Source organism: Eubalaena glacialis, chromosome 19 (genome assembly GCF_028564815.1).
Source record: "Eubalaena glacialis isolate mEubGla1 chromosome 19, mEubGla1.1.hap2.+ XY, whole genome shotgun sequence".
Taxonomy (NCBI): domain Eukaryota; kingdom Metazoa; phylum Chordata; class Mammalia; order Artiodactyla; family Balaenidae; genus Eubalaena; species Eubalaena glacialis.
In genome coordinates, this window is record NC_083734.1 from 42,201,755 (window position 1) to 42,229,703 (window position 27,949).

Here is a 27,949-nt window from a genome sequence, read left to right on the forward strand (position 1 = left end):
CGGCACCCGTCACTGCCACTGCTGCCAGTGAGCTGCAGTCAGCAGGACTGAGCACACAGAGGTGGCTTAAGGCCAGGAGGAAATTACTTTCCATTCTCTCCACATCCCCCAAGTTGTGTATTGGGGTTGGGAGAGGAAATCAGACTAACCACCTGAGTGCTGCGGATGGGGCAGACCTACCTACATAGACCTAAGAGGTGTCCCCAAGGGCAAGGACCTAGGAGCAGCTCACACCAGCAAAACTTGAAGTTAAATCTGCAAGGACCAGCTGGGATCGGGGGCAAGTCCGAGCCAGAGGAGGAGGGGAGGGGAGGAAAGTGGAAGAAAGAAGGGACCCAGAAAACCCTGGCAGAGATCAGGCAATAGCATGGGGTTATTTCAACTCTCTATAATCCCCACCAGCCCATAAACACACAATCTAATTTTTTAGAAAAGTGCTTGCTTTGCAAATTCAGCTTCAAGATAAGTCCCTCCTCCCCACCCCTGCCTGCCCATATAGAAATCTTGGACTAACCCTGAGGCTAGGTAAGGAGAGGAAAATGCCAGACCAAGGTTAGAGCTACAACGTCATCAGTCTTTAATAACTTATAGGCAAATGCTAAAAAATAGTTAATAATAATACAGAGGACACACGTGGCTTATAAAAATGGTTGTGAGTCTACAAAGGTGGGGAGGAGTTCTTGGCACTTTCATACAAAGAGAAAAATATTGACTATTACGACTGGCACCCCTAGAAAAGCAACCGGGGGAGACCCCTCAGTTGGGGGGAGGGGCAAGAGCTAGTTCTCCTTTATTCCAAATGCATCCTCCAAGAAACTCTCCTTCACCCCCAAACACATCTAATCAAAAAGCCAGAGAAGAAAAACAGGAAACGGGGTCGAGGTAGAGTCAGTTTACATTTAAGCCTCCACAGTCCTGCAGCCTCCACTTCTCCAGAAGTGAGGATGAGGGAGAGATGTGAGAAGACATCCCATCTCCCATCACCCACCCCAGTGCTGCCCCAAAACAGGACCCCCGGTGTGCTCCTTGGTCCTTCATTGAGGTGAACAGGTCCTTGCACCCTGGGGCTAAGTGAGGGGCCACAGGCTCCACTTGGCTGTCCAAGTGTGCAGACCCCTACTGGTGAGGAGGGGGCAGCCTCAGGTCACCGTCTCTTCTTGCCTGTCCGGGCAGCCTTCTTTCTCTTGAGGATCATCTCATACAGGCGCTCCAGGCCTGGCTGCAGGCCCAGCCCGTCCACAGCACTGCAGCCCTGCACGTGGGTGAGTGGGGCAGCAGCCAGCTCGCGGACTGCCAGCCTCTTCTCCACCTCGGCTGCGCTCAGTGCCCCAGGTTGATCCTGCTTGTTGGCCAGCACCAGGACAGGCACACCCTGGTTGTCCGAGGCCCGGCTGATTCGGTGTAGCTCCACCTTGGCCTCCTCCAGCCGCTCAGCCTCAGCAGCATCCACCACAAACACCAGCCCGTCTGTCCGGCGTGTGTAGGAGCGCCACAGTGGTCGAAGCTTCTCCTGCCCCCCCACGTCCCACACTTGGAAGGTGATGCCACGGGACCCCCCCAGGGGCACCCGGATCTTCTCGGTGTTGAAGCCTTTGGTGGGGACACTCTGGACAAACTCTTTGAACTTGAGGCGGTAAAGAAGGGAGGTCTTTCCAGCCGAGTCCAGCCCAATGACCACAACGTGCAGGGCCTGGAAGTGAGGCAAGAAGGAGGCGGTGGGCGCCATCTCTGTCAAGTGGTTCCCCATGATGAACTCTGACTAAGGTGCAGGTCCTGGGGCTCACAGTAGAGGCAGCGAGGAGGCCTTGAAACTGCAGGCTCTGGAGACCACAGCTGGGTTATCTGAACAGGGAAAGGTCATGGGAGAAAAGAGGAGGAGATGTTTAATAATAAACATGAAATTTGCAACTTCTTGATCATTTCCTAAATCAGCTGCTCATTTTTTTAATTCCTTTTTTTTTTTTTTTAAAGCAGCTGCAGGTATAACAGAGGCTCTCCCCCCTCCCTGCGGGCCCTGACAAGGGCGATGAGACCTAGAGAAACCCCCAGGTCCCGGGACACTGAGGTTGGAGGGAGAGACCTCGATCGCCGGACAGTCAGCTTCCGCGCTTGTGGCGAGGTAGCAGGCACCGCGACCCGTTCCCCAGGAGAGAATCCTCGGGGAAACGTGCACCTGGGGGGGGCAGAGGGCCCAAATTAAGAATCAGGGTGCGGGCGCTGAGACCGGAGAGTGCGGCCCACTCCCACCCGCCTTCCACATCCCTAGGCGGTTGACACACCCCTCCTTACACAGAGACCCCCTCCCCACTGCCCCGCGACACTCCACTGCCCGCCTTCCCGCGATCGCCGACTCCAGCTCCCCAGGCCCCGCACCCGGATCGCCTCGGCTCGGCCTGAACAGCCCCTTTACCTTCCAACAGCCGCGCTCTCCCCGCTCCCCTCCGGGCCAGCCCCGCCAGGCTCCTAGCCGGCCTCCAGCCCGCCGGCACTGCGGGGCGGCCTGGGGCACTCTGCCTTAAAACCCGCGTGTGACGTCACGTGGCGCGGGCCAATCAGCGGCCCTGCGGCAGCGAGGCGGGGCGGGGCGGGGCGTGGAGATCAGCGGACTGGAACCCGGGCCACACTGATGGACGTCTGATCAATTGGTGACCGTTTTATTTGATCTTTTCTACCATAATCTAATATTTGGAATTAAACTCGGGATAAATCCGGGATGGAAGGTGGGAGGGGCAAAAGGAACAGGCGTGGCAGCGTTTGACCAGGGAGGAGAGGTGAAGAGTGTAATACTCTCAATACCACCACATCCCCCTCACCCAGGCAGAGATATCCACCCCACGTATACGCTCCCTTCGCCGGGTCCACTCGAGAGATGCTGACAAGTCTTCCTCCTTTATCCTTCCTAATTCAATGTTTTAACCTGTGTGAACATGGAACCCCATAAAACAGCCTAAAGCCATTACCCCTATTGATCTTCGTAACAGCCCGTGAGGTAGGGACTGGTGTCGTCTGCCTTACATAGGTGAAGAAAGCTCTGAAGGGCTCAATGACTTGTCTAGGGTCACATATAGCTAGTAAGTGGCTGAGCAAGGATGTGTCTGAATCCAGTGCCTTGGCCCCTCACCACTCACCTATCCAATCTCTCCCGTCAGGGCGATTCTCAGCACAAGTCCCCCCCGTTGTTGGTCAGAGCACCCGCCAGCAGCAGACCCCCTGAGGGCCTCCCTTGTTCAAATCGATAAAGACAGAATCCTTCACTTCACAGGGTGTTTACTGACCTCATTAATACTGTCTGCTCTGCATGAGCCAAAGAGACTGTGGAGACATAGAGGATGAGCAGACCACGGGGCCTGGCCTCCGACAGCTTCTACTCTAGTGAGAGAGACAAGACTGGCCACTGACAGGGAACAGTGGGACTTTGTAAATCGTGAGATAAGCACTTATAGGACTTCAGAGGAGGGAGAGAACATGTCAACTAGAAGCTTCTGGAAAGGTTTCCAGAAGTTAATTAGTCCTGCATAGGATTGGTTGGGAGGTGGACAGGACTGAGTGGCATCTCCCCAGTCATTACAGCCTGATACAGTCTGGGCAGCACTGAAGAGGAGGAGATGTCACAAACGGGCAGTGTGACCAAAGGGTAACAGTGATTACCTGCAGGGAGGAAGGTAAAACTGAAGGTGGGGAAGGGGTTCAAAGGAGAATGAAATGTTAACTCTACTCTTTCCATTTTTACAAGGAAGCTGGATGCTTGCATTTATTATATAATTCAGTGTTAACTTTTTAAAAGGCTGTCTATGAGGGGAATTGTAAAAGGGGGTGGGGGTAGGGGAGGAAGCCATTGCCAGACAGGAGGGTCTAGCCCTTCCTGCCCACTAGCTTCCCATCTGTTTAGCACCAGCCTGCCTTGCACCCTCCTCGTCCCCTCCCCGCAACAAAACCAGCCACCTGGTTTTCCCCAGCAATGCAGGGAGCTTCCCCAAATCCCTGAAGAGATCAAAACCTTGGGTAATTAGTTTGTTACACCCCGTGTTGGGGGGTGGCAGAATGCAGCAGGAGCTAAGGCACAAGGGTGGAACTGAGTTAGGAGAGGGGAAGTCAGAGCAAGCCGAGAGGTTGGGAACCACTAGCTCATTGAGTGGCCAATGCATGCTAAGCTGTGGTCAAGGGACTTTGCATACTTTTCCTTCTTTTTTTTTTTTTTTAATTTTTATTTTTGGCTGTGCCTCGCGGCTTGCGAGATCTTAGTTCTATGACCAGGGACAGAACACACGCGCTTGCAGTAAAAGCAGAGAGTCCTAACCACTGGACTGCCAGGGAATTCCCAACACTTTTCCTTTTTTTAATACACAACTCAAACCATGTAGTAAGTATAGTTATTCCAAAAAGAAGACACCAAAGCCAGAAAGGGTTAGTAACTTGTCCAAGGTCACCCAGCTAGAAATTGGCCAAACTTGGCTTTGATCACATGCTACAATGGCTGTGAAACCGAAAACACAGAGAAACGGAGAACACATGGAAACTGAAAACAGACGCACATTGTTTTGTGTTTCTTCCACAGTCTTTGAAATTTCTTTAACATTTCTCCTACATCTCCTGGGCCTCACACCCAAGAGGGAAATTGTCACTTGATCACCTGATAAGGGAGATGAAACTGGCAATCTCCCCACCCTTCATTTTTTGCCTTTGCCAGGAAAGGTGTTGATGAACAAATGGGAAGGAGGAGGTGGGGCAAGGTGAGGGTGAAGGAAGGGGCCCAGTTTGTCAGGGCAGCACCAGGCTGTGGGCCTACCCCAATCCAGTCTCCTTTAAATGGGAACCCCACCTCCACACCCAGCCTGGGGCCCAGGGAGCCTTCCTCCATTAATGACCATTTTGTTTCCTGGCAGCCTCACTTCTGCAGCCCTTTCTCTCCACAAGATCACAGCCCAGGACCTAGTGCATTGGAGGATTCCCTACAGAGAACACTGGAACATTCTTACTTTGAGCATTCATTTATGGAGTGCCTGCTAGGTTGAAGGCCTGAGTGAAATGGCTTAGGACCTGCCCTTGTGGAGTGGACATTATAATGAGGAGTGGGGAGAGACAGGGAATGGCTAAAGAGGTTAATGTCAGATGGTGATACATGCCATCAAGGAAGATAAAACACGGAAATGTGCTAGAGAGTGACTGGGGAGAGAGCTGCTTTACCTGGGGGAGGGAGATGGCTCATGAAGGCCTTTCCATTGTGACATTAAAGCCAAGGTTTAAGTGGCAAAGAGTCAAGTAAGCATTCCAGACAGAAGGATAAACTAGCTGGGACCTACCTGCTTCCTCCCATTGGCTCCCTGACCTGGGTCAGATTGCAGCTGCTGAATGATTATTTTTCCTCAGAGCTGTCTCCCCACCAGACTAAACGCTGAGCCCAGGAGCTGGTTCTTCTCATCCACAGCTCTGCAGTGCCCAGCACCGTGCCTGCCACACAGTAGGCAATCAGGAAATCTTGCATGATTCATGACTGCATGATGGAATGATTAAATGTACTCAAGGGGGTTCCCTGAGTATGGGAACCAAGCATCCAGCCTTAGCTGGGAGTTTCCTGGTCTGGGGTCCTTGGGGGTTGGCAGAGATGCCTGTAAAACCCTGCACTTCTAGGCAAGGTCTGGGCAGTCCTCAACCCTCAGCCTTTATTTGGGAAGAGGGATTTCTTGGAGGAGAAAAACAGAGGCCATGGGACAGATGACACTGGAGAGAGAGGCCCCCCTCAAGGCCTGGTGGGCTGAAACCCTGGGCTGAGAGTCATCATGAGTCCTGTCCTCCCAAGTAGACTGGCTTGGAAAAGCCACTTTCCCCCAGGAGCCTCAGTTTCCTCAGCATGTAACTAGGGACTTAGATGATTCCAAGTCCCTTTCCCCAGGACAGCCCATGCTCTAGAGTAGGGGAGGGGACAGGATGGATGGAGCTCACCTAGAAAGCAGCTGAGGACATCCTTGTCTCCACAGCATCCCAACCAAGTACCTGTCTGAGTGCACAAATGAAGGGAGGAGAGGAGTCTGCAGGAGTAGGGATGGGCTTGGGGAGTGGATGCCCAGGAACGGCTTCGGCCTAGGAATCACAAAGACCCGTATTTCAAATCCCAGCTTTGCTTCCTCAAGAATCAAATGGAGGAAACACAACCTACTACTTAAAATGAGTGTGAAGAGAAAAAATGTGGGAAAGGGGCCTTTAGGTACCCTTTTCCCATGCCAGGGGCCCTTTCAGAGTCAACTCACCCAAAACCACCCAGGGCCAAGGCAAGGGCTGGAAAGTGGCAGATGCTGCCCTCTGGTGGACGTGTCTGTCACTGCCTGCGTCCTGAAGAAAAGTGGAGGAGTGAAGTTGTACACTTCACTCCTTTGCCTCCTTCTGGAGGTTTTTTTTTTTCTGGCCACGATTCACGGCTTGTGGGGTCTTAGTTCCCCCACCAGGGATTGAACTCTTGCCATCGGCAGTGAAAGCGCTGAGTCCGAACCACTGACCACCAGGGAATTCCCCTGCAGTCTTCCTTTCAGACAGGACCTTTCCTACAGTTTGAGGTTGGGAATGGAAGATCCACTCTTCTCGAGTTTTGTAAATGTATTTATTATTTATTTTTAGCTGTGTTGGGTCTTCGTTGCTGCACGCGGGCTTTCTCTAGTTGCAGCGAGCGACCGGGAGCTACTCTTTGTTGCAGTGCGCGGGCTTCTCATTGTGGTGGCTTCTCTTGTTGCAGAGCATGGGCTCTAGGCACGAAGGCTTCAGTAGTTGTGGCACGCGGGCTCAGTAGTTGTGGCACACAGGCTTAGTTGCTCCGCGGCATGTGGAATCTTCCCGGACCAGGGCTCGAACCCGTGTCCCCTGCATTGGCGGATTCTTAACCACTGCGCCGCCAGGGAAGTCCTCTTTTCAAGTTGTGTGTGTGTGTGTGTGTGTGTGTGTGTGTGTGTGTGTGTGGAGGTGAGATCAGACGTAAATGAACATTATTTGAGCAGAAAATCTAACTTCAGTTATATTTCCCATGCCTTTACTGAGGGCCTAACAGCTGATGCCAGGATTGCTGAGGCAGGAGGAGGCGGCAGGGCGGAGAAGTTCATGAAGAGGCAGTCACAGCCATGTTTTGGTGTCTCAGGACACCTGGGTGCAGTCGGGGTGGTGTGCCTGAGACTCCCTGGGTGGGCAGGACTGAAGAGAGAGAGCCTTGCAGGGTGAGACTGGATTTTGATGTCTTACTGTCTTAAGCTTAATGTCTTCGCTTAATGTCTTAACGTCTTAAGCTTACTGTCTCAGTTAAAGGTGACCCCTCGCCATTAGGAGCCCCTCCGAGGGGCTCCTGGCCCTGGGGCCTGAGCGGCTGAGGCCCATGTTGGGGGTGGGGCTCAATCAGGCTGCGGGGGTTTTGAAACCGTTTGACTCCTTCTTGCCAAGGACGGTGCTACCCTAGCCACTTCCTTTCCCTGTCTCCCTCCCCAGAATATCCTGAGCATCTCCAATAACAACTACTACCCCATCGCTGTGACCCAGCTGACCATTGAGGTTCTGCACCTGTCCCTCGTGGTGGGGCAGGTCTCCAACCGCCTTCTCCTCCGCATCGGCCCTTTGGCCAGTGAGCAGGTGACTCCCTCTTGCTGGCCAGCCCTGCCCACGGTTGTGTGTGGACGCGGGTGGCGGGAGGAATGGGGTGGCTGGAGTCGGGGCTAACCCTACACCTGTTTGGTTGACAGATGTTGTATACGGTGGCCAACAGGATATGGGACGAGAACACATAGTGAGTAGCCCTTGATCCCTTCTCCCTTAGCCTCTTTCCCGGCTGGGAACCCAGTTTGAATTCCCACCAGATGTTCTGATTGCTTAGCCAACCCTGCAGTCAGCATGTGGCCTGCACTCTTGTGGCCAAGACGGCAATGTACAGGCATTCAGGGTCCCCAGCCCCTGCCTGTTTGGACCTGGACTGGAATGAAAGCCAGGCTAGAATCTGGTTAATGCTTACGATACATGACCTCGGGCTCTTCAGCCCGACTCACCCGTTTCCTACTAAGGGAGAGGCCAGCCCGTGCCTGGGCCAAACCAGTGGGGGTTGGAGGAGTGATATTGCCGCAGGGGCGACACGCTCACCTTGGGCAGAGGGAGAGGGAAGGGGTGGGGGTGGCCCGTGGGGCCCCTGCTGGAGAGGAGGCAAGGGGGGCTGGGACTGCAGGTCTCCTGCGAGCCGTCTGACAGGCTGCTCAGTGTGTGAAACGTGGGCCCGGGTTCTCTCTCTCTCTCTCTCTCTCCCTCTCTCTCTCTCTCTCTCTCTGTCTCTCTCAGCAAGATCTGTACCTGGCTGAAAATCAAAGTCCACCACGTGCTTCTGCACATCCAGTAAGTAGGGCTTGGAGCCCTGGTACCCCTCTCCCACTTCTGCCCCCCCGTGGGAGGAGAGTCATCGCAGCGAATCCCGTGAGTCTGTGTCGGCTCTTGGCCGTCGCAGGTCCAGCCCCTCCCCTAAGGCCCACCTTGCTTGTGAGCTACTGACGTGACAGCCACAGATCTGCCCGGAACCCTGGGCGGGGGGCAGCTGTCCCAGGTGCTCCGGCGGAGTGGGGAGCAGAAGGAAGGGCCGGGTTTGGTCGGAGGAAGCCAGCCCTCCCCGGAGAGCAGAGCAGGGCCGGGGCTTTCCTCTTCTTCCCAGACCCTTGTGGTGTGGAGGAGTAAAGACAGTGAAGCCCAGGCCTAGGGTGGCGTGAGCACTTCCGCCGCCATCTTACTGCTTTCCTCTGCCGCGCCAGGTCTCTCCCCTCCCCTCCCTACTTCCTTGTCTCACTCCTACCCCAACTGCAGATCCTTAGATCGGTGGAAGTGGAAGCTGGGTGGGGTCAAGGCTCAAGTTCTGTAATCTTCAAAATAAAACTGGTTTGTTTTTTTTTTTTGGAAAAAAAAAAAAGCCCTGTTTCCTCTCCAGGGGCACCCTGACCTGTTCCTACCTGAGCCGTTCAGAGCAGCTGGTCTTCCAGAGCTACGAATACGTGGACTGCCGGGGAAACACATCCAAGCCCCACTTGCTGGTCCCTCGCCCGCCGTGACCTGTCTGCTGTCGTCGAGCTCCGGCCACCTGCCGGCCTGGTCTGTATCTCCCACCACTCCGTGGCACCCAACAGGACGAGAGTGACTTTGCCAGAGGAAAAGCCCTGCTTTATCATACCCTCCCCCTGTTCACCCCCAGCAGAGGAAGCCTTCTGTGGACGTTAACTTCATACACACACACACACACACACACACACACACACACACAGCCTCACACCCTCTCTGATTTCCACAGGAACGGAAGCCTGGTTCTTCTCGAGGCCAGCACCAGATATTCCCCTTGGTCCTGAGGAAAGTCTGACCTGACATTTCCTCAGAGCTGCCTCAGAGGCACGGAGCGGCCCCCACACTTCCGGTGCTGAGCACCTTGGTTGCCCAGCTCGTCCAGGGAAGACCTTCCTTCTGCCTGAATGTGGAGAAAGCTTTCATTTTGTCTGGCTTTTAATACACGGATCCTTTCCAAGTTCTCCACCTGGTAATGAGAAAGTGACTTGGGGGACAGCCAGTGTTGTCCCCAGGGCCTTTTAGGGAACCGTAGGTGCTCTCCTATGCCGCCCTGCTTTGGTCGTGTGACAGAGTGATGGTGATGGCCTGCTTCTCGCCTGGTAACTTGTCCCCCCCCACCCCCCCCCCCCACCCACCCACCCATCCATCTGACAGCAAGATTGGCCAAGGCCCTTTGGCTCTGCAGCCTTCCTGGTTAAAGACTGCCTGGGTCCCCGGGAAGTCAGAGCTGTTCTGCAGCTAAAGCTTCTCCTCTCCAGAAAGCAGTTTTATTATTCTCTTCATAGCAGGAAGCAAAGTAGGAGGGGAGGGGAAGGAAGGGAGGCACCGGGCACCCCCTGGGCCTGCACAGGAAAAACAGAGACAAAGCCAGAGTCATTTTAAAAGGTTTTTATCGAAGGAGGCCACAAGCCTGAGCCCATGTGAGTGGACACAGGCAGGTCAAACGGTGGGTGCAGCTGCTCTCCCGCTGGAAACCTGCAGAGGTGAAGCCGAACTGCTGGGTTCCGCTGCACCCCCAGCCCAGCCCAGGGCACCCTCTGCTCCCAGAGGCCTGTGCTCTCCTTCGGGCACTGACAGTCTGGAGCTGCGTATCAGTCGGGACTGGTCTAGGCCGTCCCCTCTTTGCTGTCACTCAGACGAGACGCGAAGCCCCAGGCCACCCCCGGGTTCTTTAGGCGAGCAGGAATTGTGTTTGCTCACTAAAGGCGGTTACGGTTCCCATCACTCAGACAGGCAGAGAGGTGAGCTTGAGTAGCAGGGAAAGCTGAGTTTGCAGTAGGAAGGACGGAGAAGGGGACGTGGGGCCAGAACCGGGTGAGGAGCCGGCCGGGGGGGATGAGGGGAAGGAAGGCGTTCGTGCTGTCTGCGCGCTTTCACGCCTGGGTGACTGGCGTCGAGGTGGCGCTGGTAAGAGCACGGAAGTCCGCGAGGGCCAGGCTGGAGCTCGCGCTGGGTGGAGTTCGCCAAATGTAATGGACTTATATTGGAGTCAATGAACTGTGCTTAACAATGTTTAAGAAAGGAAAATAAAAGGCTCCTGTGAGTGGGAAGGGAGCTGGTGGACGCTCCCCATCTCACAGCCTGTTTCTTAATATCCGAGTGGGCCTCAGGGTCTCTTCGCCGGTCCCTGAGCCCCTCGGGAACACGCCCTGCCTCCGTGCCTTCTGGGAGACCGCTCCCGGGGAGCTCGCCCTCTCCCTTTCCCTCGTTGTGTATCTCTGAGTCCCTCCCAACGTTCATGCTCCTGTTCTGTGCGCCCCCGCTCCTTCGCCTCCCCCAACTGCTCCTCTCAGGAAACGCTGCGCTGAGAGGCGCCTTCAGTCTCACCCAAAGGCGATGCTGCAGTGAAAGGACCCAGGCACCCCCCTGACCGGTCAAGAGTGGAAGAGGGAGCGGGGCTGGGGGACCCCAGGTGTCAGTTTCAGGAAGTGGTGAGGGGGATGCCTGGGGCCTCCAGAGCCTCTTGGTTGTCTCTGCTACATGGAAAGGCTGAGACCCAGGGAGGAAGAGGCCTGTGGATTTGCGGGGGCGAGTCCCCCTCTTCCCAAGGTCCGGTGTCCTGTGCCTGAGGCTACAGTCCTCCTTTCCTCTGAGTTCTTTCTCTCCATCCCTTCCAACCATCGTCCGTTCAACAGCGGAGTGCCCACAGTGGACCAGGCGTGACACTGGACTTGGGGGAGGCCCCTGCCTGCCACTTCTTCCTGATGCTGCCCCAGGTCCCAGGTCCGCTCTGGTGTGATGCAACCCCCGCTTCCCCAGATGCATCTCAATAAGCGTCGGCCAGGAGGACGGGCTGGTGGCTCCAGTGAGAGTCATAAACCTGAGCCCCCAGCAGGCCTATCGCTGCTAAATAAGGGCCAGTGGTGGAGCTGTAGACCTGGGGGGGGCCCAAGGCCAAGTTCTCCCATTGGCTTTGCCTGGAGAAGCATGGAATCGCCCTTCACTTTCTTCTCGCACCCTCTCCATCCTCTTGGTGGGTCTTCCTGCCCCCTCTCCCTCATCTCGGTCTCACGGAGCCCAGCCGGGGTCTTGATTCTTTCCGGGAAGAAATCACGTGTTATTCCCAGCTAGCCTCCCCTGCCAGAGTGGATCAGGAGGGGTTGGCTTTTGAAGTGGAGATGTTGCTGGGAGGTAAGAAGGTGGGGCTGCTCATCTGATGTTTGCTGATGGCCAGTGGGGTCTTGGGGGGGGTCTGTCTCTGAATCACCACTGCTGGATGTAATTCGTTGACTGAGAAGAGGGAGACACAGGAGGCAAAACGGGTTAGTTAGCAGCTCCTGGGCCTGCTGGTTTCAGAACATTGTCTTAGGCCCTCTGAAGCCAGAGTAATGGAGGTGAAATGTAGCAGCCCCGTCCTCCTCTTAAAGGGCCAGGATCAGGTTCTCCCATCCTGTGCACCTGAGTCAGGAAAAAAAAGCTTCTTTCCAAAGCTTATCCTGTTTTATGTAATTCTCAAGACTCTCAAAAAAGAGTCTCCCTGGGTTTGACGGTCCACAGTGAGCCAGGCTGTCAGCTAAGTGCTTTGGATGCTTTCCCTTTTAATTCAGTCGTCGTGACACCTCTATTGAGGAGGTGGTATTATCAGTCTCATTTTACGGGTGGGGCAGCTGAGGCTCAGAGATTTGAGTCGTGCTACCAGAGAGTGGTGATCGGAGACCACCTGACGGAGACCACCACCTCTGACTTCACGTCTTACCGTCCTCCCGCTCCAGCTGGCTCTACCCCCGATCAGCATTTCAAACGGCCCCTTGATTTTGCTTCTCTGGCACCTGTCCTATCTTTCCAACTAGATCGTCAGCTCCTTCACTTATACTGAGTGCTGAGCAACAGGGCCTACAGAGACATTTTTATGGGGGCGTGGAATGGAGGAACGGGCCATCCAGAAGTGACTGAATAACTTCAGTCCCCTCTCCCGATTCCTGCCAAGGAAGCCTTTCTAGACTCCACCTGCACTTACACGCAAGCACACTCAGACACGCAGCCAGACTCTAGCTGCCTTTCACACTCTGAGGCCGTCTCACCGTGAATCGTGGGTACTTGGTGTGTGTATCTGGGCTAGATTTCCTGAAACCTGATGATGAAACGGAGCACACGTTACTCATCTGGCAGTTCCTGAGGATGGCACATGCCACAGCTGGACTCTTTACCACGTGTCTGGGGGCAGGCCAAGGCCCCTAGCTGGGGCAAGGCAAAAAGTCCCAGCCCCCACTGAGAATTCTCCACTAGGAAGCCGACCGGTGCTTCCCTGTTCCAGACCCGCCCCCTCCCCCCCCCCCCCCGGCGCCCAGGGCTCAGGATATCCGTTGCTAAGCCTACACCTCCTATCCCACCCTCCTGGCCGCCCCGACCCCGTCTGTCACCCTCACCCTGGAGAAGGGACCGACAACTTCTGAGCCACCCTCTGCGGAAGTCAGCGGGTTTCTCTGCAGCTCTCGCTTGGTGCAAATCCGCTCAGAGAGTGACCCCCCCTCCCCAAGTAAAGGTGAAGGGTGCCAGGGAGGGTCAAAGGGTGGGGTGACAGATGTGGATTGTGGACTATAGCCAGGGGCTCTCTCCTCACTGTCTCCCGCTCCCGGGCATCTCACTTACCTGGACCTTGAGGGTTCATCACCCCTCCTTGGAATCTGTCCTTGTGGGGGCCTGGCCTTTGGCAATCCTGGAGAATGTACCGGGAGGTGCGCTGAGTAAGAGGGTCTTGGGCATTTTGTGGCTTTGGCTGAGGCGGCGGCGGCGGCCGCTCGGGTACCGGCGGAGGCGGAGGCGGAGGCGGAGGCGGAGGCGGAGGCGGAGGCGGAGGCGGAGGCGGAGGCGGAGGCTGCGCGGGTGGTGACTGTGATGGCGCCGGCGGTGGCTGCGACTCCTGCGGCGACTCCCGAGGTGGCTGGGGTTGTTTTTCAGATTGCCGTTCCTCTTCTTGGAGTTTCTTCAGTTCCTGTCAGGAAGCGCCCCGCAAGTGGCATCCTCCTCCCTCCCCACCCAGTCACCCCCCGCCCCCGCCAGAGACACTGAGGGGAGCAAGGCAAGGGAATCCAGAGGTGGAGGTGGCTGGAGGGTCTCTGTTCCCTGGAGTTGGAGGCTGAGGCTGGAGCCTGAGCTCTCTCCCCTCACCCACCCACACCCAAGGACCGTTTCTATAGCAACAGTGTCCCCCGGCACAGCCCCTGCCCGGGAAACAGCGGCCTCTGGCCGCCTACCTCCTAGCTTGGGAGCTGCGCGCGCACTGAAAACCGTTTGCAGTGCCAGAGGGTAAAGAATAATCTCTTGCCCATGCTTTGAAACAGCACTGTCCAATGGAAATATAACGAGGGCCATATATAATTTAAAATACGCTGTTAGCCACATAACAAAGTAAGAAGAAATAGGTGCAACTAAGTGTAATAATATATTTTATTCAACCCAATACAGCCCAAACGTAAAACCAATATGAAAATATTAATGAGATAGTTTATAGTCTTTGTTTTTGTATTAAGTCTTCAAAACCCAGAGGGCATTTTATACTCAACAGCACATCTTAATTTAGACACTACATTTTGATTTAAAATATTTGATCTATATTTAGAGTTCAGATAATTTACAGTCGAAAAAGTAGATTCACATATCCACGTTGTTCCGAGCATACTTAAAAATGTTCCAGTACGTAAAATGAAAATTTGTTTTAAAGAGTATATTTAAATAAATTAAATGTATGTAACATTTAAAATTCAGTTCCTCGGTCTCACTAGCCACGTCTCAAGGGCTATATAGCACACGGGCTGGTGGCCGCCCTGTTGGACAGCGCAGCTTTAAAACCTCCCGAGCCTGACCCCTCAATCCCCCATGAGGCCTCAGCCTAGTACAACAGCAAAGCTGAGTCACCCCAATACACACACACACACACACACACACACACACACACACACACACACACACACGGGCCATCCAAGACATCGAAGGACCTTGCTTTCCTCCAGCCCAAGCAAAACAACATTCACCAGGTAATAGACGGCTTCCTTGGGGTCCGTCTTCCCTCCCCGTCCCCTCCGTGTCCCCGGAAGGACCCTGGTGAACGGGGCCCCTCTCATGCACCTGCTCTTGCTGCTGCTGCTGCCGGGCCATCAGCCACCTCCTCCGGTCCAAAGCCATCTGCCGGCGACGGGCCTCCCAGTGGTACGCACTGCCCATGGTGGTGGCGGTGACAGAAGGCCCCAGGCAGGGGCTGGGGGCAGGCAGAGCCCAGGAGGCTGCCACTGCCCCCGCCACTTCCGTCTCCTCCCACCTCAACCCCCTGGCCTGTGACCAGAACCACCTCACAATGAGGCCGCTACCGGGGCAACTGGGCAGCCCCCACCCCCCCCCCACCCCACCCCCGCCTGCCTTGGGAAGGAGGGCGGTGTTCTTCCCAAGCCTCCTAGAGAGCATCTGTAAAGTACCTTTCTCTCCAGGGCCCTGGGCAGGTAGAAGACACCTTTCCACCTTAGCCTTGAGTTTCAGTGGACCCCGGGGACAATTCCCAAGTGGTCTGGCTTTTCTCTCTGGTTTCTTTCTCCTGCCCTTCCCAGGATTCCAGCCTCCTCATCTGGCCCTCTGCTGACCCCTCCCTTCCCTCCTCCCTCAGTCCTCCGTCTCCCCCGCTGTGCTGACTCAAGGACATACAGGGACTTCCCTGGTGGTCCAGTGGTTAGGACTCCGCGCTTCCGCTGCAGGGGGCACAGGTTCGATCCCCGGTTGGGGAACTAAGAGCCCGCATGCCGCGTGGTGCGGCCACGAAAGAAAAAAAGAAAAAGAAAATACGAGATCCAGCCAGCTCTCACGGGGGTCTGAGCTCTGTGAAGGCAAAGTGGCTTATTAGAAAGTACCCTGGTTCTGGGGATTTAATATGCTGGGCTCAAGCCTACCCTCTCTCTCTTCCTCTGACCCTGGACTCAGCTTACCTCTCTGGGCCTCAAGTTTCCTTGCCTGGAAAACCAGAAGGGTAGCCCTTGTTACCTTCCTCACGGGGGGGTTCACACAGGACCACATGGGTCAATGGATGAGAAGTATGTGAAATGAAATATAAAATTGCTCAGCTACAGGTTGGTATTATTTATTATCCTACCTGATTTGCATCCTGTTGGGGAGGAAAAATTCGTCCTCTAGCCTTCTAGGTTCTTTGGCTGGTCTAATGACCAAATTGACATCAGACAGACTAATAGGAGAAAAACAAGTATAATTACATATGTTCAGGGATCCCATAAGGATATGAGACCCAAGGGCAGCGGAGGCTTATATGCCATCCTGAGCTAAGGAATGCGATAAGGGCCTAGGGCTTCAAAGCAGAGAAGGGTGAGTCACCGGACAAAAAGAAGGGCAGACGTTTGGTAACGGGATGTTTGCCCTGCTATGCAGACGGGTCTCTCAGATAAAAGTTGTCTCTGATAATAACTCTCTCTGAGCCAGGCCCCCTATCTAAATTCTTTTAGGCAGTTGAGGGGGCGGTAAAAAGCCCTTCCTGTGTCTTTGGGGCCTCCATTGCCTTCAACTCAAATAACCCCAGGCCAAAGTGGCACATTCTGGGGAGACTCATTTTGAACTCCTTGGGTGTCCAGGAGGTGGAGTGGCCAGGGGAGGGGGTCGTTTCATGAAGCCCAGGAGGGCTTCTGGGGGCAGGGACTGGGTAGACTGTTGGTCTTTCCCCAAAGATATAAATTTTTCTAGAAACAGCAGAGGCTGAGTCCAACTGGAAGCGAGGGAGGGGTGTAGGTGAAGAAGGGGCTTCGACCCAGCCTCAGCCTCAAACACTGTTGATGGTGGAGGGAGGGTGCAGGGTGCAGCCCTTGAACCTGAAAACAGGTTCAAACAGAGAGTTTGAACCTCAAACAGAGAGTCTGTCAATTCAGGCAGCCGGTCTAGTGGAGTCGTCTAAGGGCTCTGGAGTCAAACAGACTCAGGTTCAATCCTGCCTGTGTCACCGACTACCTGGGGGAACTTGGGCAGGTCACTCAGCGTCTCTGAGCCTTTCCTCTGAAGGTTGTTGGAAGACACTACAGGATGCTTGGGAAGTGCCCGCCGTCACAGTGGGCATCTGGCTATGGCCAGCTGCTAGGGGTGCCCCAGCTCTGCTGAGGGGCCAGTGGGACCTGAGCCTTGCTAGATCTCTTTCTTCCTTTTTCAAAGAGCTGCTACTCCCTTCTCGTCGTCCTGGCACCCAGGGATGTCATTTGCAACAACAGATACACAAGGGTCTCCAGAGACAAAAAATGAAATGGAGGCTTGTCACTGGACATTTATTTTCACAGCACATTTATCTTCCTATAAACGAATTCTGCAAACATTTAGGTGGAAAGTACCCATTTTAAGAGAACGAGAAAGGGAAAGGCACTTGACCGCCTCAGTCATTAAATGGGCAAAAGAGGAAGTGGGTTCCTGTTGGTATCTCTCCCTCCCTCGATTTCCCTCTTACTGTCCTCCTACCTTAGAAAGAACAGGGCTCAGCTGTGGAGACCCTCAGGGTGGGGGAGGTGGGCTGGGCTGAATCTGGGGAACTGTTTCCAACCCTCTGAGCCAGTCCTCCTGCGCGAGAGGAGGGATTTTTCAGGGCAAATCTGCCAAGACTGCGCCCTCCCAATTCTCATCTCCCTTTCTGAGCCCCTCTCATGCCTTCCCTGTGCACGCTGCCTCTCCCAACCCCACCTCTGACCTCAGAACTCCTTCCAGCTCTAGATTCTACTCCGTAGCCCACTCCACCCCTGTCAATTTGGATTTTAACTCATATCAGCCCTCAGGGAACTTCCCGTGCTGTTAACTGATTGTAGCACCTTGCACATTGCATTTTTAATAGAGCTTGTTATTATACAAGACCCAGGATCTTTTGTTGTGGAAAGAACGGCGAGTAGAGTTAGAAGCGTGGGCCGGGTAAATCTTATGAAATACCGGCTGCATTATTTATCAGGCGTGCGAATGTGATCTAGCGGCTCTACCGCTCTGATCGGTTTCCTCCCCTGCAGGGTAGGGGTAATAACACCTCCATCCTAGAGGTGTTGTGATGATGGAAGGAAATAATCCATGTCACACGTCGGGTTCAATAAACAGAGGCTTTTATTATTATAGTAGTTCACGAATTTAAGATGCCATCTTTTGTGAGAGGTACCGTTATTTTACCTAGCCCTAAGAAAGACAGGACGAAAGAAGCCAAGAAAGACGTGCTGCGATGTAAACAGCGACAGTGCTTTCTCCGGGCATCGAATGTAAGACGCATCCTGGTTTCTGAGATGTAAAGATGCGGAAAAGATGGGCATCTTGGAATGGACAAAATCAGGCATCACTATGGAGTGTGACGCCTTCTGTTGGGGGCTGTTGAAAGACCAAAAAGAAAATGTGGGGATTTGCTGGCCTCCGTAATGGCAGGCAAGTTTTGAAAAGCCCAGGTCTTGGTCGAGTCTAACTGAGTTTGATGGATCCAGTCTAGCTGGACAGGAAACTTGCTCTCCAGCACACAGACTCTTCTGTTGTAGCGCCAGGACCCCGGGCACGTTCGGGGTGGGGGCGGGGGGGGGTGAGGAGCAGACGGTCTGCTGGTCCACGCACACCCCTGATCACGTTGCTGGGGAAAACAATCTCCCTTTCCGACTGCAAAGTCAGACAGACTGATCCAGTTCTGTTCCTAGTCATAAAAGCGAAAGCTTTTGTTTTGTGGCTGGGAAAAAGGAGAAGGCGGGAGAAAGGAGAATTGAGGGCGAGAGGGCGGGGTCAGAGAGAAGGGAGAGGAGGTCAGAGAAAACAAAATGGTGTCTCCCTCCCTGTCTCTTCAACTAGGGAAAGCTGACAAGTGATGAAAAGAATCTGAGGGAGCTGTCCAAGAGGTCAGGGTAAAACTTGAGGTGAAGGCAGGGCGGCTGCAGGGCCAGGAAAAACAGATACAGTGAGGCCTGGACTTGAAGAGGCTGTCCTCCCCAGCCGGCAGGGCACCCAGCAGACCTCTGATGCCCAGGGATGGAACACTTAGAAGCACTTGGAGTTGGCAGCCTTGGCGTGGGCAGACCTTATCTGAGTGTGCAAGGCTTCCCCGGCAGCAAAGAGCGGTGGACGTGGTTGAGTGGCAGCCAGAGGAGAGGAATGGAAGAACACGGCAGATGCCCCTTGCTGACCACGGGGACAAGGTCCTGTTCACCTGTGTGATCCCAGGACCCACACAGTGACAGGCACAGAGTTAAGGTGTGATACCAGAGAATCAGTTGAATCAAGACTCTTAAAAACAGGATATCAGAAGATTTTTTTAAAAAAAGAGAAGTCCAATATATATATATATATATATATATATATATATATATATATACACACACACGCATACATATATATATGTATGTGTGTATATATATATATATATATATGTATATACACACACTTTTTAATATGATAAAGTTGGCATCTGAAACTGATGAGAAGATGGACTATTTCATATATGATATTGGGACAACTGGGTAGCCATCCAGACAAAATAAAGTCAGATCTATACCTGAACTCGAATACTAGGACAAATGTGAAGTAGGTTAGAGATGGAAACACAAAAAGATCAACAGTTCAAAAGACGGTGGGCAGGGGATAGGAACGTGCAGTTCACAGAAAATAATAATGGATCTCAAGCACATGAAAAGCTGTACAACCTTGCTCATAGAAAGAGATAACATTGGATATTATGCAAAAGTTAGATAACATGATGGTTGGGCAAGGCTGCGGGAAACAGGCACTGGTTGAGAAGGCTATCTGTGCTCTTCCAGTCCCTGTCTCTGGCTTACCATTTCCAACTCCCTGGCAACAATGATAACTGGGTCCATAGTGAGACTGTAGGACACTTGGACAAAGGCTCACCAGCCAGCCACGTCCTGGTGTTGCCTGAACTTTTATAGGCACTTTGGTCTGTACACATGGATGTGAGCTGGCTGAGGGGTACTGACTCACACTAACCAAACTCACAAGAAGCTGGTGCGTGAATTAGAATGCTAAGTCGTTAATTTACAAAGGGAGATACTCCTTTGCAATGACAGAACATGCGTGTCTGCAATCCAAGGTACCTCATTCTAAAGATCAAAATACCTAGGAAGCTAAATTGGTGAGCACAAGATGACCTGATAAAACATGGAAGCAAGCAGAAATGTAGTGAAACACAGGGAGGGTCGTAATAATTACCACAAGCCAGGAGGTCTGCTAATCTCTTTCTGTATGGACAAATCGCATTATTTAATATTTACACATTCATGTGTTCAACCAAAATATACTAAGTGTCTAGTATATGTCAGGCCCTATTCTAAACACTGAGGAGATAAATGTGGACAAAACGGACCAAGTTCCCTGCTCTGGAGCTTACATGCTATTAGGCTAGAAGGCAATAAACAAATAAATGTATAAGATGTCAGGTGATATGTGCTATGGAGTAAAATAAAACCAGGTGAATGAGGGAAGAGTAAGCACAGGACTATATGTTAATGTTCTCATTTTCTAGATGAAGAGGGTAAGCTACAGAGAAGTGACTTGCCTGCGATATTTTCCCGTATGTTTGGTACTTACAGGAATACCATATTCCGGGCATGTCTCGTAATTCTTAAGATTATGTCTAATAATTTCTCATCTCCTTATCTCCAATTTACAGATAATGTGGCTACATCGAAGACAGACGGTTAAGCGGGGAGGCCAAGTCACGCACCAGGTCACATGATCATTAACAGGTAGAGAGGGATTAGAGACTAGGTGTTCCAAGTGTCTGCTCTTAACCGCTGCACCAGACAGCTTGTTCCTGTCTCTCTTCAGACAGACCTGTGTGTCAGGCTCAGCAACACTTACTCTCATAGTGGGCGGGACACACAAGAACAGCTTCTCTTTCTTTTGGTGCCCTCTTCTAGGTCCCGTGCTCTTCATGGATGGATCCGACCTCTTCCGCTAACTAGCTGTGTAGTCGTGGGCAAAGTTGCTCACCCTCTCTGTGTCAACCGCTCCATCTGTAGGTAAACTTTGAAAGTCTGATATAAGGAAAGCACTTAGCGCAAAGCCCGGCCCAAACAATAGATGTTGCCTATTGTGTTGTTACAGGCAATACAGTTGCTCAGTTGTTTCAGTGTCACAGCCATGACGCCTTCACTGGGACCTCGTTGGACACTAGGGCCCACATTCTAGACTACCAAACCAAGGTCGCCTCATTAGCTCCCTTTATACTCCCTCAGCCCCACACGGTAGGCACTAAGGTTTCCACTTCTCAGCTGGGGAATTAAGGCTCTGGAGGTGAAGGAGTTTGCCCTAGTGGCCTGCAGCGGGGGCAGGGCGGGGGTCCTGACAACCAGGGCAGCAGTGCTCGCAGGGCGCGATCTCGGGTCCCAAGTTCTCTCTGCAGCCCCTGCCAGGCGACACCGGACAGGCACTCCCGGACTCCCAGCCTTCGACTGGGTCTTCGGCCTGGACAGAGCCAGCCCGTGGGACCCTATTGTCTTCACAGTGAAGACCAGATGACGTTTTTCGTACTCGGACCAGTCTGCTGCAAATCAATTCCACAGACGCCCTCCTCTACTCTCCCAACCCCAATTCCCCTGAATTCTGTCTTTACGCGAGAGCTGGTGCCAAAGAAGAGGTCCGCCCCAGCCCAGCCTCCGCTCATGCGCGCAGAGGCGGTGCCGAGGACGGGGCAGATCAACCCGCGCGGCTACACCTACCCGCGCGGAAAGGGCGGGGCATGCAAATTGAAAATGGCGCTTCAGCCCGAGGACGACGAAGCTACCGCAGGTACAGAATTCCTCTTCCACGATGTAGAGAATAAAAACTCTTCACGAGAGTGTGGTGTGGTGCCACCCACAGTACTGTCACTGAAGCAAAGGAAGTGAGACCTCGAGTGAGCAGTGACAGGGGTCACACTGAGTCGAATATGGATGAGAGGAGGACGGTGACAGCGATGGCAGGTGGCTGGGTATCGCTTCTCGGCCTTTTGGCTAAGATCAAGTGTAGTATCTGTTCTTATCAGTTTAGTATCTGATACGTTCTCTACCCGAGAACAACATATTAAACGGATTTTTGGAGCTAGGAGTTGGAGTGGGAGCTTGCTCCGTCCACTCCACGCATCGACCTGGTATTGCAGTGTTTCCAGGACTGGTGCACCCCTCTGGGGAGAAATATCTCCAGTTCAAGAAAAGAGAGAGCCGTGTTTCATTTTTTTGGGTTGTTATTCCGTTGTTTAGTGGAGTTTTTCACGTTTGGGGAGTGGAAGTGTTCGGATTTGTGCTCTCTTTGTTTCGTCGGTAGTGTTCTCGCAGTTTCCTGTGTTGGTTTCTTTCTTGTAGGTCGAAGTGTATAGGTTTATGGGTGTTAGTGGTCTTTTTCAGAAAGCAGTAAGACTAGTAGGAGGCAGAGAGAAAGCAGTAGTATGGGGAACTTTTCACGATTTCTCACTGGGCAGCGTTGGGCGCGGCGGTTTTCTTGTTTAGGAAGAAAGCCCAATGAGCGGAAGCTGACTGCCCCGTGCGTTAGTCTCTGTGTGGTTTGGCTTTGGCTCTTTTTTCACTCACCACAGTGCAAGAGAAAGGTGGTCTGCGCCCGGAAAAAACCCGTGCACAGCCATGCAGACGCAACGTCAACCGTAAATGAAATCGAGTGCCGGGATCTCTTTCCGGAGTTTGTGGTTCAGTGGGTCTCGAGCTCTGAGGCCCACGAATGTGTTTTTCTAACACGTTCTCAGGGGCTGAGGATGCTGCTGGCCGGGGGACCACCTTTACCGACATCACTGACTGACGTGGGAGAGGAGTTGCAGGCCTGGCCTTAGCGTAGACCCCCGTAAGGCCGTGGGCAGGCTACTCTCGCCTCTTGTCAGCTTCAACCTCTTCTTCTGTAAAATGGGACGGAGATACTTATCTCACAGTGTTATCATGAGAAGTAACATGAAATGTGTGAAGTGCTCAGCCAAGGGACTGGCACACACACAGTTCTCTATGCCTCATAGCTGTTAGTGTGGCCCAGGAAGCCAGTGTAATCTTCCCCAGAAAGCATACAGAGTAATATGTACACATTGACCACCCAGTGCCATTTCTTTTCCAGTGTGTGTGACTTACAAAATCAGTGCTTCTCAATCTTTAATGTGCACAGGGCTCCCCTGTGGCCCTTACTGGAATGCAGATTCTGGTTCAGAAGGGGTCACGGACTGAAATTGTGCCCCCAAAGTTCGTGTCTTGAAGCCCTAGTGGGAGGGGAGGCCTCTGGGGCCAATGAGGTTAGGAAGAGGTTAGGAAGAGGTCAGGAGGGGTGGGGCCCTCTTGTTGGGATTAGCTCCCCCATGAGAGGGGGCACCAGAGCGCTTGTTCTTTCTCTCTCTAACACATGAGGAGAGGGAGGGAAGTCCGCCATCTGCAAGCCAAGAGAGGGATCTCCCCGGAACCCTGCCACGCTGGCACCCTGATCGGGGACTTCCAGTCTCTCCAGAACGGTGAGAAAATACATTTCAGTTCTTTAAGCCACGAGCCGGCGGCATTTTGTTTTGGCAGCCCTGGCAGCCCCATCAAACTAAGACCGGAGGTCTGACTTGGTGCCTGCATCCTGCGTTTCTCACCAGCTCCTGGGCGATGCGGATGCTGCTGGTCACAGACCGCACTTTGAGCAGCAAGGGCCTAGAACCGATTACTAGAAAGTGACCCTAAAGGCTGTATATTCTCCCTGACGATGAGTACTTTCAATGTTCTCCTGTAAATCTACAACAGAGATCTGTTATTATAACCCCAAACTCTTAACAGCTCTGGCTTGTCAGAGGCACTCAGCAAATCATTGCCAGAGAGAAGAATGGATGAGCCAAGGGTTGTGCCTGACAGTTGGCTGCCTGGCCTCGGGGGAAGACCTCTGCCCTTGGAAGACCTTTGGAAGCATCGTGGGTGAGTCAGGCAGCCTCTCTCCCCTCTGAGACTTGGGGGTGATAACACTTCCTCAGGGTACTGTAAAGGTAAAATGAGATTGTGACCAGGAATGTGCCATAAGCAGTGCCTGGCTCACACACAGAGGCACTAACAAACCGTCGGTGAGCAGATCTGAGCCCCACGAACGGTTTCTTGGCCTCTGGACTGGAACTCCTTGGTGCAACGCTCATGTTGGCCTCCTGACCTGGAAGCTGACCAGACTGTCCCGGTCAGGGCAGCCAGCGGGCCCGGGCGGGAGGATAAGAATTGGGGGGGGGGGGAGATGAGGGAATTTATTTAGAGCCACTTTTTATTTTCTGTGACATGGAAAATACTTCTGTGCCTGGCCTTCACCCATTTTTTCCCTATTGAATGGTTGTTCTTTTATAATAACTTCTAGGAGCTCGTTATGTGTTAGAAAGATAAGTACTTTTTCTGTGATTGGGGTTGCAAATATTTATTCTCACTTGTTTTGTCATAAATCACCTGTAAGTGATGTGACACCCCGGGGCAGGTGCTGGGAGTAGACAGAGGCAGGCCAGAAGCCGTTCCTGCCCTCAGGGCGCCTCCAACCCAGGATGGGGGCTAAGACACCGGCCCAGATGGCCAGAACACCAAGCAGGACAAGGAGGAGGCCAGTGAGAGATGAACAGATGGTTGGGGTGTTTGGACCACAGCCACCCCTTCTCAGGGAAGCCAAATGAGTTGAGCAGAAGGTGGTCTGATGCACACAGATCTGAACAGGGCTCATGGGATTGGCGGGGGGGGGGGGGGGGCCTGAAGAGCCTTGTCAAGCACATCACACATTGTCTCATTTGACCTTCATCCATTCGTGCAACAAATATTCACCGAGTGCCAAGTACATATGGAGCACTACCACAGGTGCTGAGGAAAGAGCAGCAAACAAAGCCTTTACCATCAAGGTGAAAAACAGTACAGCACTCATATCTGTATATGCGTGAGTGGACCTACATACCTATGTGTCTGTGTGTCCGTATCTATGTGTATAACTATGCCACGTGACAATCATAGGTGTCAATAACGACTTGGCAGCCGGCAGAGAACTAAGACCAGGTGAAGTGGGATGTGAAACAGGAATAGCTCAGGGTGGGTAGGTGGAGATAGTTGACAGCACTGTAAAATGGAATTATTTCTGTTTTACAGGCAAGAAGTGACTTTCCCTAGAGTGTACTTATCAAGACATTCCCATGTGCTTGCATTTCCACGCGTAGCTTCACAAGTCCCCTAATAAGAGAAGCATTATCATTATCCCCAGTTAAAAAATCATGATCCCCAATTTAAAAAAAACCGAGGCCCCAGTGTTTAGTGAGATGCTTGAATGCAAATCCTGACTTTGTCTCACATTAGCTGTGTGACCTTAGGCAAGTTGCTTGGCCTCTCAGCAGCACTTCAGTCTTTAACAGCGCCGCGTGGCTTGCGGGATCCCAGTTCCCCGACCAGGGATGGAACCCGGGCCCCGCCCCGCCGCCCGCCCCCCCCCCACCCACCCCCCGCAGTGAAAGCGCCGAGTCCTAACCACTGGGCAGCCAGGGAATTCCCTCACACACTTTAAATATTCTTAACTTTAAATATTCTTAGGCACGTTAAAAAATAAAGAGAAACGAGTGAAATTCAGTTTCATGTTTTCTTTAACTCAAGATACTTTGGCAATTCCCTGGCGGTCCAGTGGTTAGGAGTCGGAGTCGGGGTCGGGGGTGGGGGTGGGGGGGTGGGGGGGTGGGGGGGCCGGGTTTGATTCCTGGTCGGGGTTACCGGGAGCTGCGGCGCGGCCACAAAAATAGAACAAAAAACAAAAACAGATATCTGAAATATCACTTCAACACGTAATTAATACGGAAATTACGGAGATATTTGACAGTTTTTAATACTAAGCCTTTGCAATCCCATGTGTATTTTACACTTAACAGCACATATGGATTAGGAGGAACCACCTTCCTAGCGCTCCCCAGCTGCGAGTGGCTAGTGGCTGTGACAGCTCAGGTCAACAGAATGGGGATGAGAGTGGAGGGAAACGAGTGAGGCGCTTGTCTTGGCCAAAAAATTTCAGGGAGCACCAAAAACCCAGTAATCAAAATAAATCTCCCGATTATCTTAGAATCCAGGTAAGATGAATTGTATCAAAATAGTACTTATCTTGATTGCTGAAGAGCGTTTCGGGGCGGCACTCCCTTAAATGTCCCCCTACCTCCCCGCCCCGAAGGCTAGTTTCTCACTGGCCTCACCTAGTCTTGGCCCCGGATAATAATACTAATACCCACCCCGTGGAGTTATGGGGAGGATCAAATGAGTTAATACACACGGAGCGCTCGGCAGAGGGGCGGGCTCTGGGAAGGGCTCAGGCAGCCCCCGCCATCAGGCTTTCCCTGCGGCAGGGTGAAACGACCCACTGGGTTTCAGTCCTACATCAGTGATACCTTCTAGCTCTTCTGAGATCCAGTGAAAGAAATAGAAACTCCCCAACTAAAGTGAAGCTCTGTTAGGAAGGGGGATGGAAAAGGTTTACGCTGCCTGGGCAGCCTGCAGCCTTTGCCACAGAGAAGCGTTGCCGCTGCGAAACTTTATCCCCGCTTTGCCAGAGGCCTTAATTTATTTACGGTCCTTGATGCCCAGAGCGTCCCTGGCAGTCACTCTCCTCTCTGGTGTCCTGCCACCCCAGGCCAGATCTTCCCCTCTTCACCCCTGGATCGGGCCAGGACCCTCCTAAGTGCTTCCCCGATTCAGTCTGTTTTGCACACCTTTTGTTCACTCAACAAACGTTTCCTGTGCACCTCCTACAGGTCGGGCACTGGGCTAGTGCTGGGATACAGAGGTTAAGTGCTGACGAGGGTCGCCGCCCTCAAGGATCTCAGATTTCAGTGGCGGAGATAAAGGACTGCCCCCAACGAGTGGTGAATGGTGGACTTGAAGTCCGGGGTGGGGTGAAATACAAAGGAGGGCCGCAATCATCCTGGGGTGGGGTGGGGTGAGGTGGGGTGCGGAAGAGCCCACGAGGAAGGCTTGCTGGGGCAGCTGAAGCCCAAGCGGAGCCCAGAGGCTCTGCGTAAGAATTAGACAGGTGAGGAGGAGGTGTAGGGAAAGGAGGTCTCAGGCAGAGGAAGCTTTCTGTAGGAAGCCCGGCATCTGGGTTCATTCGTAGAAGCACCGACGGACGCAGGCGCTTGAGTTGGAGAGAATCCCTCCAGCTTTTGCTCAGCCCGGCCCTCCATATCCACACACCTCCTCCCTTCCCCACTGTGGGCCATCCGCCTTCCGCCTGGCAGGGAGATTACCCCACCGGCCCTGGGAAGCCCCCCTCTAGATCTTCCGCTCCCCGGACTCAGAATGAGTCCCCCACCCGACCCTACGAAGCGGAGGCCTATTTAACACATTGCAGTCTGGGCGTTTCTAGCGAATGTGTCTTGCGACCTCGTCTTCAGGAAAACTCTCAGCCAACGGCTCCTCCCACAGGCCCCTCTAGCCGCCCACCCGGAATCCCTTATGGTTCGGTCTTTTGTCTCCGCTTGCATTGATGCCAAAGAAGAGGTCCCCCGCAGCAGCCCAGAGGATAAGGTCAGCCCGCCGGAGCCACGCCCCCTTGGGCGGGCGGGGGCGGGGCATGCAAATCAGAAATGGCGCTTCAGCCCGAGAACGACGAAGCTGCAACAGATCCAGAATTCCTCTTCTACAATGTAGAGAATAAAAAATCTGCACGAGAGTGTGGTGTAGTGCCACCCACAGTATTGTCACCGAAGCAAAGGCAGTGAGACCTCGAGTGAGCAGTGACAGGGGTCACACTGAGTCCAATATGGATGCGAGGAGGACGGTGACAGCGATGGCAGGCTGCTGGGTATCGCTTCTCGGCCTTTTGGCTAAGATCAAGTGTAGTATCTGTTCTTATCAGTTTAATATCTGATACGTTCTCTACCCGAGAACAACATATTAAACGGATTTTTGGAGTCGGGAGTTGGAGTGGGAGCTTGCTCCGTCCACTCCACGCATCGACCTGGTATTGCAGTGTTTCCAGGCCTGGTGCACGCCCCCCCCCCCGGGGGTAGTAACTGATGTTTCAAAAAGTGAGAGTCGTGTGTTGTCTGTCTTTCTGCGCTGCTTTAGCGAAGCTTTTTTTTTCGTTACAGTGGTCTAGTACTTTTCCGTTCTCAATAGTGTTTTTAAAACGTTCTTGTGTGTTTCTTTCGTAGACTTGTTCGTTTGAGACAGATGGTGTTTGCAGAAAAAGGAGTAAGTTGGTCGGCTAGAGAAACGTAACCGTTACAACGGAGAGAACTCTCTCTTTCGATTTCTCACTTTTCCAGCGTTGGGAGGGTTCTTCGTGCTGTTTGGCAGAAGGACCAACGGCCAGAAGCAGCTGATTGCCCTATGTCTCTGTGTGCTTTGGCTGTTTTCGCATTCACCCTGCCGTTTCTCTCCGTTTCTTTTCCGCTTAATAACTGAACGTCCCTTTCTCCGTTTTCCTCTCATTTCCCCCATGTTTTAAACCCTGTTCTTGGGCTAAGAATTTCTTC

The 27,949-nt window shown here is 53.0% G+C and overlaps 3 protein-coding genes and 2 non-coding genes across 7 annotated transcripts; 3 read left to right on the forward strand and 2 right to left on the reverse strand.

Moving 5' to 3' along the window:
- Positions 1 to 561: 561 nt before the first annotated feature.
- On the reverse strand, positions 562 to 2,505 carry ARL4D (ADP ribosylation factor like GTPase 4D). Of its 2 annotated transcripts, XM_061175886.1 has the most exons (3): positions 2,411 to 2,501; positions 2,081 to 2,173; positions 562 to 1,842 (listed from the first exon to the last, which is right to left on the reverse strand). In XM_061175886.1, the coding sequence occupies exon 3, from the start codon at positions 1,745 to 1,747 to the stop codon at positions 1,145 to 1,147; it is 603 nt and encodes a 200-aa protein (XP_061031869.1). In that variant the 5' UTR covers positions 1,748 to 1,842; positions 2,081 to 2,173; positions 2,411 to 2,501; the 3' UTR covers positions 562 to 1,144. The 2 variants fall into 2 exon arrangements, with proteins under 2 accessions (XP_061031869.1, XP_061031868.1); XM_061175885.1 differs by lacking the exon at positions 2,081 to 2,173 and having other exon boundaries at positions 2,411 to 2,505.
- Positions 2,506 to 5,703: 3,198 nt separating this feature from the next.
- LOC133080824 (transmembrane protein 106A-like) lies at positions 5,704 to 9,518 on the forward strand. Its single transcript, XM_061176920.1, has 6 exons — positions 5,704 to 5,747; positions 7,303 to 7,360; positions 7,462 to 7,602; positions 7,713 to 7,756; positions 8,296 to 8,349; positions 8,930 to 9,518. The coding sequence occupies exons 1-6, from the start codon at positions 5,704 to 5,706 to the stop codon at positions 9,048 to 9,050; spliced, it is 462 nt and encodes a 153-aa protein (XP_061032903.1). The 3' UTR covers positions 9,051 to 9,518.
- Positions 9,519 to 9,930: 412 nt separating this feature from the next.
- Positions 9,931 to 15,076, reverse strand: LOC133080042 (coiled-coil domain-containing protein 200-like). Of its 2 annotated transcripts, XM_061175890.1 has the most exons (4): positions 14,967 to 15,076; positions 14,623 to 14,710; positions 13,147 to 13,489; positions 9,931 to 11,787 (listed from the first exon to the last, which is right to left on the reverse strand). In XM_061175890.1, the coding sequence occupies exons 2-4, from the start codon at positions 14,677 to 14,679 to the stop codon at positions 11,648 to 11,650; spliced, it is 540 nt and encodes a 179-aa protein (XP_061031873.1). In that variant the 5' UTR covers positions 14,680 to 14,710; positions 14,967 to 15,076; the 3' UTR covers positions 9,931 to 11,647. The 2 variants fall into 2 exon arrangements, with proteins under 2 accessions (XP_061031873.1, XP_061031872.1); XM_061175889.1 differs by lacking the exon at positions 14,967 to 15,076 and having other exon boundaries at positions 14,623 to 14,789.
- A 6,386-nt stretch (positions 15,077 to 21,462) lies between these two features.
- Positions 21,463 to 21,653, forward strand: LOC133081017 (U2 spliceosomal RNA). The gene has a single exon (XR_009698693.1). It is a non-coding gene; the product is annotated as a U2 spliceosomal RNA (small nuclear RNA).
- A 5,622-nt stretch (positions 21,654 to 27,275) lies between these two features.
- On the forward strand, positions 27,276 to 27,466 carry LOC133081016 (U2 spliceosomal RNA). Its single transcript, XR_009698692.1, has one exon. It is a non-coding gene; the product is annotated as a U2 spliceosomal RNA (small nuclear RNA).
- Positions 27,467 to 27,949: the final 483 nt, after the last annotated feature.

Excerpts from the sequence above, each read along its gene's own strand:
- ARL4D (XM_061175885.1), bottom strand. The coding sequence starts at position 1,747 with ATGGGGAACCACTTGACAGAGATGGCGCCCACCGCCTCCTTCTTGCCT.
- LOC133080824 (XM_061176920.1), top strand. The coding sequence starts at position 5,704 with ATGGGACAGATGACACTGGAGAGAGAGGCCCCCCTCAAGGCCTG. Across the intron at positions 7,361-7,461 it reads GGCTGAGGCCCATGTTGGGG|AATATCCTGAGCATCTCCAA; the intron begins GTGGGGCTCAAT and ends CTCCCTCCCCAG. Across the intron at positions 7,603-7,712 it reads GCCCTTTGGCCAGTGAGCAG|ATGTTGTATACGGTGGCCAA; the intron begins GTGACTCCCTCT and ends TTTGGTTGACAG.
- LOC133080042 (XM_061175889.1), bottom strand. The coding sequence starts at position 14,718 with ATGGGCAGTGCGTACCACTGGGAGGCCCGTCGCCGGCAGATGGCTTTG. Across the intron at positions 13,490-14,622 it reads AGCAGCAGCAGCAAGAGCAG|GAACTGAAGAAACTCCAAGA; the intron begins GTGCATGAGAGG and ends GCTTCCTGACAG. Across the intron at positions 11,788-13,146 it reads GATGAACCCTCAAGGTCCAG|TCAACGAATTACATCCAGCA; the intron begins GTAAGTGAGATG and ends CCCTCTTCTCAG.